The sequence below is a fragment of the Hemicordylus capensis genome, chromosome 5 (genome assembly GCF_027244095.1).
Source record: "Hemicordylus capensis ecotype Gifberg chromosome 5, rHemCap1.1.pri, whole genome shotgun sequence".
NCBI lineage: Eukaryota > Metazoa > Chordata > Lepidosauria > Squamata > Cordylidae > Hemicordylus > Hemicordylus capensis.
In genome coordinates this window covers 186083793-186096365 of record NC_069661.1, presented here as the reverse complement: position 1 = coordinate 186096365, position 12573 = coordinate 186083793, and the positions used below count along the sequence as shown (strand labels likewise).

Sequence of the window (12573 nt, the reverse complement as noted above, 5' to 3'; positions counted from 1 at the left end):
ACAATGAAAAAGTGAGAGCAACTTCCCATTCTCTTCAGGAAACATTTTTGGTTTCTGCAAACAAGGTGCATAGATCAGTTGCTTCACAACCTATACCAGAGTGTTCTGGTCATCATGTTAGCTTTTAGGTGCAGCTCCAGGTGATGATTTTAACTGAGGCTGTAACGTCCTTATACAAGCCTGCATCTCTCAGGGAGTATCTACCTCAAAGAAGTCTTCCAGCTCTGTAATATTTAATTAATTAATCGATCGATCGATCAGATTTGTACACCACCCCAAACTTTTGTCTCTGAGCAGTTAACAATAACATGAAGACAAATTAGAAACATACACAAAAACTTAAAACAATTTAGATAATTTAAAATCAAACACAGATTAAAACCTAAAAATTTAAGAAGTTGAAAAAGCTTGGGTGTAGAGGTGGGTTTCAAATGCTTTTTCAAAATTGCCAGAGATGGGGAGGATTGTATTTCAGTAGGGAGCACATTCCACAGTCTTGGGGCAGCAACCAAGGCCAGCCCCCATGTGGCCACCAGCTGAGCTAGCGGCAACTGGAGACGGACCTCTCCAGACGACCTCAATGGGCAGTGGGGTTGATAATGAAGACAACGTTCTCTTAAATATGATTATTACTAAGAATATGTATATATAGCTTATGAGATTCTTTTTTTGTTATGACTGCATAGCAAAAACAACAAGATGGTTGCTTGTCCCAAAAGGCCATTGGGAATGAGAATGAGGGGAGTTGTAGCCCAACATTTGGGGACCTACAATGACTGGATGCCCTCTTCCAGGATTTCATACAGAGAAGGCTCTTTCTCAGGCTTATCATGCCCTGGATTAGATCTGGGACCATCTAAATGCAAGCCATTAGTCTATGGGACCAGTAGAATGGTCTATGGGAGGAGAGCTGGTCTTATGGTAGCAAGCATGAATTGTCCCATTTGCTAAGCAGGGCCCACCCTAGTTTGCATTTGAGTGGGAGACATGTGTGACCACTGGAAGATATTCCCCTTGGGCCTGCTCTGGGAAAAGCATCTTCCCAAATTCTCCATCTTCCAAATTCCCATCTCTAAGACAGGGTTGAGAGCGAGACTCCTGCCTGTAACCTTGGAGAAGTCACTGCCAGTCTGTGGTTTGACTCAGTATAAGGCAGCTTCCTACGTTCCTATCCAATAGCCTGAAGTACAGTCCCATCTCTATTAGCCTGAGCTACACAGCACTCTACAGAGTAACAAAATACAAGTCCATCATAGTTCACTCCATAAAGAGTATTGTGGGGATAAAATAAGAAAAGAGATGTAGAGTACTTTACTTTACACAATGTAACAACAAAAAGAAAGTTGCCAGCTTTTTTCTGATAGGGCTCCTAATTACTTCACTTAATCTGCAGTGGAAGAGAAAATGAATATTTATTTATTTGAAACATTTAATATACTGCCCACTCCGACGACTCTGGGCGGTGTACAAAATCTCTCTCTCTCCCTCCCTCTCTGCATTACTAGGGAAAGACTCACATGTTTAAGTACCGATAATGCGTAACATTGACACAGAGTCCTGCCACAAAAGAAAGGCCTGGGGAGGGTGGGTGGAGCCAGCAATCCTGTAACAAAGCAGATTTTTCAAGGTGAGAATTAGATTTGTGACCCATTCTTAGAAGCTACTGATCTAATGGGAAAAGCATCAGTATTACACATTTGGGAACTGAATAACTCTCATGGTTTCCTGTTGAGCCAAACTTCTTCCTCATTGCTGCAAATTGCCACTTTGGTGAGTGAGAGTACAAAAATGGTGCAGGGAATGATGTTCACCACACACTCTCTCAACTTGGATCTGGAAAACTTGAAAGTTCACTCATTATTTTGTGATATTTTACTTGGCCCTAATAGATATTACTTTACTAAGCTTTTGGCATTTCTTCATAAGCATGCATTTCTCAACTGCAAAGGTTTGTGCATAGCCCAATAGTGGCATCTAGTGATCAAGTGGAAAAACCATTTCCCCCGTCCACTAATAAGAAGGGCTGTGCACGAAACGGATTTTGCATCTTGTTTCGAGCTTGAAACAAAATGCAGATGGCTGAAACACTTCATTGAACAGTGGTCGGCCCAGTTGTTTCAATGGAACAAACTTTAAAACGTTTCAAGTGTTTCAGCTATAGGGAACAAAGGGGAAACTCAAAATAGCCCATTGTCCCCCATAGGTAGCTCCTAGGGACATCAAAGTGGATTGGGTGGTAGGGCATGATAGGTGCTACCTGCCACCCAACCCACAAAAGAAATGGGCAAGCAGGCAATTTTAAACAAATGTTTAACCTTTCCCTAAACCCCCTACTCAACATTGGGTCCCCAGATGTTACTGGACTTGAGCTCCCATAAACCCCAACCAAAGGCCACTGGGGCTGGGGATTCTGGGAGCTGAAGCCCAATAACATCTGGAGGCCCAACGTTGAGAATCTCTGCCCTACAGGATCCATAGGAGATCACAAACCAATCAGAAGCCAGTGCCAGAAAACCAATCAGAAAGGGGGAAACAGGCCTCCAAAATTGCACTAGAAATGTTGAAACTTTTCAAATAAAAATGGAATTGTTTTGTTCTGAGCTCAGAACCGGCCTTTTATTTAAAGGGTGTTTTGTTTTGTTTTCTAGACACTCAAAACGGCCCATTTCAGGCTGAAACATTTTGCACTTCCCTACTAATAAGTTTGGTTTGGTTTTGGGGGGCTTCGTGAGTCAATTTTTTTCTTACAATTTTTTTTTAGTATTTACCACCTCCGGGGAGCTTCTTCCAAGCCATGGTGTGTGTGTGTGTGTCTGCTGGCCTTCCTTGTGGCAAAAATCACCTGGTTCAGGCATTCTTTGACCCTTTCCAGGCCTTTTCCCCTCATGGTGTCTGTTTTGGAGGCTGTTGTGCAAACACAATGGGCCTCTGCATTACCTGGGTCATGAGCTGGCTCAACAAATTCAACAGTTCGGGGTCAAATGAAACCACATACGATCCTGAACTGTTGAATTCAACCAGTTCAGCGTCGAACCTGTTTGCAAATCCCTAGAGCGTGTGTAAAGTATAATTGCAAGGAAGAGATTTTGTAAACATTGGATGCACTTAAAAATGGAATTATGCTATTTAACTGAAATTTCTCACTGGAGAAGCCAAGGCCTTTATTGAGACAGTTGAAGGCACACTTCAATATAAATGAAAACAAACGGTCAAGTAATTTTGAAGCAAGTTGCTCAAACTCAGTTTGTTATTTTTTGTAGCTTCAGCTTACAGGGTTGTCACCTAGCAAATTACAAAGATTATTCATTCCAATAAGAACAATTTCCTGAGGGTAGCCATGTTAATTTATTGCAGCAAAAATGATAAATCTTGTGGCACCTTAAAGACTAACAAATTGTTACACAGCTTTTTGGACTAGAACCCACATTACCAGATGCAAGGCTCTCTAGCCCATGAACGCTTATGCTATTATAAATGTATGTCTTTAAGATGCCACAAGACAATAAAATTCACTCTAGTTAATTATTTCCATGCTATATGCCTATAGAAATAGATGCAAAAGCTATCTCATGGTACAAGAATATTACATGAGAACTGTTTCTAGTTTACCTTAGGCACAATCATTAGGATTCTCTGCAAAATCATAAAGGCTGGTGTATTCTCTATTGATACTCACATGTGCAAGGGACCACATGTCTGCCCTCTTCACTGCATTGGATGGATTATAAACTATGTATTGTTATATATAGGCTGTTTGGTTAGAAATGTTCCAGTATGAGTTGGAGGCAATTCAGTAATGGCATATGTACTGATTATGTCTTCCTTAATCTACAGCTGGCCATACCATGGCAACAATTATACTCACCAAATTCACACAGATACTACACTGATGAAACTGCTTCCACGAAGCACCATTTTTTTAATAGTCTGTATATATTCATAATATACAATAATATCTATAATACACTGTATACAGCAAATAAACGTATATGAGATACAAAGTCTGACACAAAGGTATCTTTTAGTTAAAATACAGCATACAAGAGGAAAGGGGCAGAGGAACAGAACGGACCTAATAAATTATTCCCAGCACCACTCAAAATGGCAACAGCGATGGACCCAGAGCAACCTAACACAATATGGCAACATTGGGGACCCTAGTTCCAATCCAGTCTGTCTCCTAAACAGAATGTAGGTGTAGGGCTCAATGCCCACACTACACTCCTAACAGTTCTGTGCGGACCCATGCATATGTTCTCAACACAGATGGGAATAATCCTACAAAGCTTTCCATTGGAATGATGGGAATAAAGCAATATGAGAACTCCTGAATTGAGTGCTTGTTGTTTCATCCTGGAAATGATTTCAGTCCATTGATTTATATATTTATTTTCCTTTTAAAAATGAACACACACACACTCATTATCTTCCAAGTTAAATACTATATAAAATATTTACTATATATTATATTATTATATAATATGATAATATATTATAATATTTAACTGGGAAGATTATGAGTTTTGAAAGATTCACAAGATGAAGAACTTGATAGTCTAATTTGGACAAGGAGAAATTTAAAATAAAAGCAGAAATACAAATTGGGGTTGGATTAGTGCTTTGGGCACCAAATGTACCTAGCAAGTGCTCTTTGGATCCCAGCAACTGGCTGATATCCTGACAAAATTTATTCAAGAAAGCCCCATTGAAATTAAAAGGAGATGTTAGTGGTGCCTAATTTGGAGTTTTGTTTTTTAAATTTCAATGGGACTTCCTCAAGTGAATTCTTGTCAGGATGTCAATCACTGATTCCAATAATCAGTCGAACATGAAGAGCTATTCTAGAAAAGCCCGATAGTTTGCACGTGTAAAGTGTGACCTCTTTTGAAAAGCAGACCACCTGTCCTCATGCCATGTCATAAATACCATTTGAGCATTCCTCAATGCAGAAATAATTTATCATGCAACGTGTGGACTGTGGTTCAGGAATCTCACTTGGGCCAAGGAACCTGTTCCACAGTTCTTTAGATCCTGACCAGTTTATTTCACTATTTTATTAAGTTTGGACATGCTTATTTAGTCCCTGGTGTAAAATTAAGTTATACAGGATTGTGCTGTTAGTGCAACTACAGCAGCCTAGAAGAGTCCGGTGGTGGTGGACAAAAGGTAAAAGCCCACTCCCCATGCCACAGTCCCAGAGCGGTTCAGGCCCGCCACAGCTACTACTTGGTAAATACACATTAAGACTTCAGGGCCAATGGCATGTTAAACATTACATGTTGCTTGGCCTTTCTAAACCAGAGAAATCCACCAAGTGAAGGGGACATTGAATAAGCATCAGTATTCTCTCCCTCCATACACTGAGATTAAGGCACACAACTGTTGGTTAAATATAGAGATTCTCTTCCACAGACAATTTGACTTCCAGCCACTATCACATAACAACCCTGTTGTCATGGCATCACTTATTTCATTTTACCTTACTCAATACTTACAGCTTACACACTGATCTTCACCAGCATCCTATGGATGTAGGCCCCTATTATCTCCATTTTACAGATGCAAAACTCATAGATAGGCGACAACTCTGTCAAGCCTACCCAGTCAGTCTGCTTACTGAATCCCACTATTAAGTTATAACACTGAAATAATATTGCAAAGTGTTGTCAGTTTTAATAATCAGAACTGCAGATGCTTTTTCAGTTTTGTTGCAGAGAGGGGGAGCTGGGGAAAGATATATTAATTCTTCATTCTCCTCCTATATGTACCACCTTGGTGAAATAGAAACAAGAAGTGTGTGTGTGTGGGGGGGGTGGAATCTACATTCCATGTTGCCTATCAATCTTTGGGGGTTTTTTTCGTCTTTTTTTAAAGTACAGTTTTTTCCAGTAAAAACCATTTCTAACAACAGGTCATCTTACTTTAAACAGGGTCAATATTTTAATGTGTGAAGAGGAAGCTGATCTGGAGGAAGCTGTTAGACTTCTTCATTGCCAAAAAGAGTTCAAACAACACTGAAAGCAATCATACAACATCAGGATACAGAGAAGAATCTTCCTTAATTAGAAGGCTCACACATTAAGGCGAACATACACTGTGGAAGCAACACTACCAAGTCATTAACATTAAAAAAGCGACTTACCTTTAAAAAGCAAAGATTTATACATTTCCTTTAAAACCAATGAAGTCCCATGAAATATAATGATAAATTAGTTACCAGATTAAAGTATCTATTCCTATAGTCCCCTGACTCACTACAGGTCATTGTTCAGTTAACCAAGATCAAGTCACAGGAAAGATATCAACATCTCTCTTTACCTGATCTAAACAGATGGTTATTATATTTTTAAAAAATATTTAAAATAAAACACCAGCAGTGCTACTGGAGTGGAAGCATCAAACACTGTTCATCTGTCAGCTGCTCAAATATATTAATGTAACGATACAGATGGTAAGCAATTTTTCTGAATATTTGAAGTTCAGTGCAATTTTGCTATGCAGCCAAGGGAATTTATTAAACAATCTAACCATAAAGATGTTAATCTTGACAAAACGTGTGGAAAGTGAATAAAACTGAGGAAATTGTCTTGCAGCATCAGTGATTGTCTGACGAGAAAAAGAAGCTTCCTAAAGCTTTTCCTACACGTGATATTTAAAAAGTGGAAACATTTCCCATGCTGCAAGTCAATGTTTATTTTTCAAACATGAAAACGATGTGTGTCACCATGTGTTTTTACTATTCTACATTATAGAAAAAGCACAATTTTTTTGAGGATACAGTTTATACATCAGTTGCCACTTATGGGCTTTCTTCCAATTAAATAATTACACAATTTAGGAACGCCTTTGAACCCATGAACACATATAGTAGAAAATAATAATAATGAAAGTGCCAGTGATACACACTACATTATCGTTTCTTAGACCCACTGTTACCACCTGTGGGTTTATTAAAGCTTCTGCTCATCTGTGGGAAATGTACAGTTGGGGTTCTGTCAGTTGGGCCATACAGTCCTAGGTTTCTGGCTGCAGTTGATTTTCTGAGAGGCTTGACACTAGGAAAAGGGCTAAAGACTTGTGGCTTAGGATTGCTGGCTTGAGGAGATTGTGCCAGTGTCCCACTGTCAGCAGACAAGCCTGGCAACTCAGATATGGGCGTTTGACAAAGCTGAGTTGATATGGATTCAGTGTCATCTTTGTTATTTGGGGTAAGTTCCAATGCTTCTAGCTTCAGTTGAACTGCTGATATGTTGGTGTTGGCACTCAAATCTTTGTAATCTGGTTCAGGAGATTGTCCATCAGCTTTTCTGGTAGTCCTGGCATCTGAATCGCTCCCTTCTCTTTCGCTGGATTCAGATATGCCTGGACTCTCTTCTTTTGTATTGGGACTACTGGTTTTGCCACCTTCACTCTGCTCTTCTATTAGCCCTATAGTATCCCCGTAGCCCAGCTGGCCTTTGGCTCGTGCGATGTTCTTTCGATGCACCCTAATGTGAGTACGCCAGGGGGAATTTAGTTTTGATTTGAGATCTTCATGGGGGCCAGGTGACATCTTTCCTCCTGCATGACTTGGTACATGAATGACAGCATTCTTAGCAGATCTGTTAGTTGGCTTCATCTTCTTTCCTAGCAGAAGATGGTTGATCACTGGAGAATGGTTTACCTGAGAGGGCAGAAGACTGGTAACTGGTCCTTTGTCTGAAGAAAAAAAATAGCAAAAGTATGCTTTTTAAAAGTCTTGGCAAGTGATTATACTTCAAAAACCCAGCCTGATAATCAGAAACCTATTCTGATTATGTTACCGAAGAAAAAGAAAGAATGAAAAGGTGCAGGGAGGCACACATAGAGAGAGATTTGTAGGACTGTATGTGGAATGGTCAATTCCACTTATGCTTTAACACCATATCTTCAAACCCAGAACAAAAACAACATCAGAGTATAAATTTCCTCAGTGCCACCTCCTTCCTTAAAAACTGCCAGTGACAAAAGTATAAAGGAAGGCTGCACAATCAGAACAGAAATACAGTATATAAACACTAAAGTAACTGAGCATCCAGAAGCCAAAGAAAGCAGCACGAATATGTTTTACTTTGAGCGGTTTGAGAACCAAGAAAGGGAAAGGGATATTTTAAGGGGGAAAATATTTGGCACAAGATATATCTGCTGTCCTAGTGGAGTCCTCTAATAAATTTGTTCTGCCATCCATTCAAAGAACACCCCCACATAAAAGCAAATAAAAATAATGAGTTAAGACCCTAAAGGAATCTATGGCTTCTTTTCAGAATAATGATTATCAAAGCAGGCATGCAAGTATGTGAAATTATATATGCTGATAGATTAATTAGTAGATTAGAGACATAAAACTATGGATTAATTTATTCTATTTTTAGGGAACATCTGTAGAAGACTCAATTTTCTGCTGCACCAGTTATATTTCATTTACTAACTGCTGAACATTTAATGGCAGCACCATTCTGGCTCTGCCTCTAATCATACCAGCTACGCAGAGTTTTCTGTAACCAGAACTGGGTAAGGACTCAATCTTATAAAATGAATATCAACGGTAACCAAGACAGAGTATTTCCCACCAAAATATCCAGTAACAGAGATAAGCAATAGAGGGCAAGAAGACATATATTAATCAACTAGTCAAGATTAGTGAAAAGGATTCCTGGCAATCCTGGGAAATGAAGACCTTCTTCATTCTTTTGGCTTGGGCAGTACGATTTTGTATGTTACTAAACCATTTTCCAGATTCAAAAATTGCATTTCATAGAATGCATACTGCCCTGTTAAAATTCTGACTATTTTGAAAGTCATACCCTTTGGGAAGAGGCAGTGCTGGTAGATATGGTATAAGATTCCTCTCAAGTTGCCATGCCAGTGTGAAGGGGCAAGGTTAACCTCTATCAGCAAAGTGAAAGGGCAGTTTCCATCTGGTTTCAGCCCACACATAATACTGCCACAAAGGGTACCCACTAGCTTTCTCAGCACTTGTTTAGAATCTGGTAATTCAATTGTAGTTCAGATACTGAAATATCATCTTACTGATTGGAAATTTAGATGGCTTATCCCAAATCCAAGGATGCCATAGCTGTTAGTGAAATCAGTGAAACCAATTGCTGTATACCCCAGTTAGTACAGACATCTTTAAATACCATTATTCAGCTGGTCCCTGGGATCTAATATTATCCCAGGGTTGTCATCTTCAGACCCTGACAAAAGAAAAACAAAAATCATCATCATTCTTATACATGTTTTGCTTTTTAAAGTAAGTGAGATCCCTCGAGCTACTAATGCAGCTTCATTCTATATCTGAACACACACACAAGATTATTTGCTTCTCTTTTTTGCTTTTTTCATACAAATCTGTCTTGCACCTATCCAAAAGTTAAGCCATTACCTGCTCTGATGTACACCTGATGAACCTGCTGCTGCTGCCTCTTCTTTATCCGCGAATACTGTCTTTTCAGTGCAGTAATGTCTGTGGTCATACGTTCCATCATCATACTGTTAAAAGCTGCATGGTATTCACTTCGGCAAGCATCTATTGCCCCAGGACTTAGTTCTGCAATGTTACTAGAGCCTAAGCTTTGCTCTTCATTGTGATCTATGCACAGTAGAAAAAATTTAAGAAATACATTAATGTAACCCAATAATGACAGATTCTCCTTCAGATAAATGAACTATGGATTTAGATAACTTGGTCCTGCCAATGCTTGCAATTAAATGGCTTAAATCAAATCTGAAAGCTTTAAAAGATCTGCAGTCACTGCCTGGAATTAAACATCATAAAAATAAAATGTTACTTGTCCACCTTTAAAATAAATCCCCATAAACTATAGCATTACCACTATAGCAATTTCAAGTTACTTAGCAACATTCTTTTCCAAGTACACTGCAATTCACCTGGAAGAGATAGGTAGTTGCTAAGGAATAATTTCCTGAACACACAATGTTCTGCTGCATGTGGGTTTTATCTGACCTGGGAGGCAGCACATCACTGCACTGCCCAAAGGTCAGTGCAAAACTAGCTTTTATATGTACTGCAAACTCCAATATCCCTCCTATGGGTCACAGAGGAGTGTGGGTTTTTATTTGGGTATTTGATTACATTATATCGAATTTGCACTAGCCTGGCTAGGAATGGGCATTGTGATTCCATGTTAAGGACTCATGCAATCAGACTTACCCACATATCCGTGGGTCTTTAAATATTACAGCAACACAATGAGATGAACCCACAGAAAAGCAGCTTCAATGGCACTACTAAAAGTTAAAGAAGCATTTATCATCACCTTTGAACTGCTTTTGATACTTCTGTAATTCCGGAGTCAAAAACCCACTGAATGGTCCAAGGCAACCAATGGCATTAGCTATGGAATCTTCATCATCAATGTCATTCTCCTCATCGCTATCTCTGGTTTTCCCAAGTCGTCTGTAAAACAAGAACACACGTGCGTTGCTCTCTTGGATGCGATTAGCTGAACAGTTCACTGGGATCAGATATATAAATGAATCTGTTTATTTGATGTTTACAAGCCCACTATCTTGCCTGGATTATACTAGGAGACTTACCCTGAAGTTGATTTTACTGAGGCAGGGAAAGGAGTAATGTTGTAAGTATATTTCTCCCTTAATTCTGCTAGTTGTGGGAAAGGAAACTGGGCCATAGAATAAACAGTCTAGAAATAAAGAAAAAGATAAATGCAGCTTTTTAAAACAGTGCCTTTTCATAGCAAACTAAAGAAAGTTTTCGCATTCTTGCAAAATTAGACGATATATTGAAATGCAAAAGTGAAAGGTTTCATTTTATTATGATACACAAAAATTTCCTGTAGTAAAGACCAACAATCTTACAAAAACATACCTAGTTAATTGTTGAACTAGAGTGCCAGGGCTGCACAACTTTGGTCCTCCAGCTGTTTATGGACTACAACTCACGGAATCCCCCACAACAGTGGACAGTTGTCAGGAATGATGGGAGCTGTAGTTCAACATCTGTAGGAGGGCAGAAGTTGTGCAGTCCAGAACTAGACAGAAGATTTTAAAAAAGAATTAAAGTAAAGAGGCTGGAAGTGATCTAAATATATTCCTATTGTCCAAATCCCTCTTGCAGAAATTCAAGATTGCCCTCCTCCCTGTGCTTATGCACCATCAGATCGTTTCACTTATGCCAGGACTGCTCAGTTTCGGCCCTCCTATAGACGTTGGCCTACAACTCCCATAATCCCTGACAATTGGACACTGTGGCTGGGGATTATGGGAGTTGTAGTCCAAAAACAACTGGGGGACCCAAAGTTGAGCAGGCCTGCCTCACGCACTCCAATATTCACATAACCTTGTTTGTTATCACTGCCACCACCACCATTGAGCATGGCCCAAATATTCCTATTACAAACCTCAAAAATCAGTTTATTAGTAGAATAAATACAGTGGAACTGTTACGATGTCAATCTAAAGAGTTTAAATTTCCCAGGCACAATATTTGCCCTAAGATATCAGAGATCCCAAAGCATGTTAAAGAAAGAACATATTTTGAAAACTGACTAAGCAGCCATCTTTGTCCTTAGGAGGCAAAAACTGAGACAAGGCATGTATACGCTTGAGTTTTAGAGATCAATCTCTCAAGTCAGGTTCTGTTTAGAAGAACACACTGGTCTCTACATTTGCCTGGCCATATATTACTTTTACAACAAACTAAGCAAAAGGAAAAAAGAAAGATCACTTAATGGCTAGGAGGTTCTATGCAAACCAAACTGGAAATTCAAGAAAGAATTATTGAGTCCCGCCCTTTATATTAAGAGGGATAATTTTACTAATGGGCATTTAGATGTCCACACATCCTGGGACATAAACCAATGGACAACTGATAAGTCCTCAGAGAGGCTGTACAAGGAAGGTTTTTGGAAACAAAAACTGAGAAGGGTAGAGCATAAATGATGTCATACACTAGATCTTGATGAACATTTTCTTTAGCAACAGGCTGGAGAATCCATAACCCTCCACTTGACGAGGATGCTCCAGAAAAAAAAGATGTGATATGTTCCCTACTGCTGTTGGCAGCTATGAGTGCACACAAGAAACTGAAGACACTCCAGCAAAAAGACAACTTAAAATGGAGTATTGAGCTGGTGGCAAATTTGACTTTGATACATTTAAGTTGGCCAAACCTCTAAATTAGGCTAATGTGAGCCATGTTTGTTATAGTCCAAATTTCAAAATTATTAAACTATTAAATTAAAATCAGCAGCATGAATACTTGTCAAGAATTGCCAAGAAAACAGAAAAAATGTTTGCCATATACTAAAGAACAGAATTAAAATATTTTTAACCTGATGGAAAGAAGGGGGGGAAAGGAAGGAGAGATTGTAGAAATCTATCTGTTTTGTACATCCTTAATACAGAAGTCAGTGAATGGCAATAAAGACACACTCAGCTATCAATATACCAGTTTTAGTAGCAATTTTTCTACCGCAGTAACCCGTTTCTAAACCCTTGATATTCTCAAAGAACAAAAGACTATAACTAGGGTTGGCAGCCAAATGTTCCAAAGATAAGGAAGCTACTAAA

The 12573-nt window shown here is 39.1% G+C and overlaps 1 protein-coding gene across 6 annotated transcripts in view; it reads right to left on the bottom strand.

Annotated features, from left to right (window-relative positions):
* Window positions 1-3887: 3887 nt before the first annotated feature.
* The window catches only part of TBC1D30 (TBC1 domain family member 30), a 64071-nt gene continuing 55385 nt past the window's right edge, over window positions 3888-12573 (bottom strand). For 4 of the 6 annotated variants that reach the window (XM_053255088.1, XM_053255090.1, XM_053255091.1 and 1 more), the window contains 5 exons: window positions 10579-10685; window positions 10299-10438; window positions 9404-9610; window positions 9159-9215; window positions 3888-7698 (listed from right to left, as the gene is read on the bottom strand). In XM_053255088.1, the coding sequence (XP_053111063.1) occupies window positions 6911-7698; window positions 9159-9215; window positions 9404-9610; window positions 10299-10438; window positions 10579-10685 (1299 nt within the window). In that variant the 3' untranslated portion in view covers window positions 3888-6910. The remainder of the gene's footprint in view (window positions 7699-9158; window positions 9216-9403; window positions 9611-10298; window positions 10439-10578; window positions 10686-12573) is intronic. The other 2 variants (XM_053255089.1, XM_053255092.1) reach the window with 1 other exon arrangement.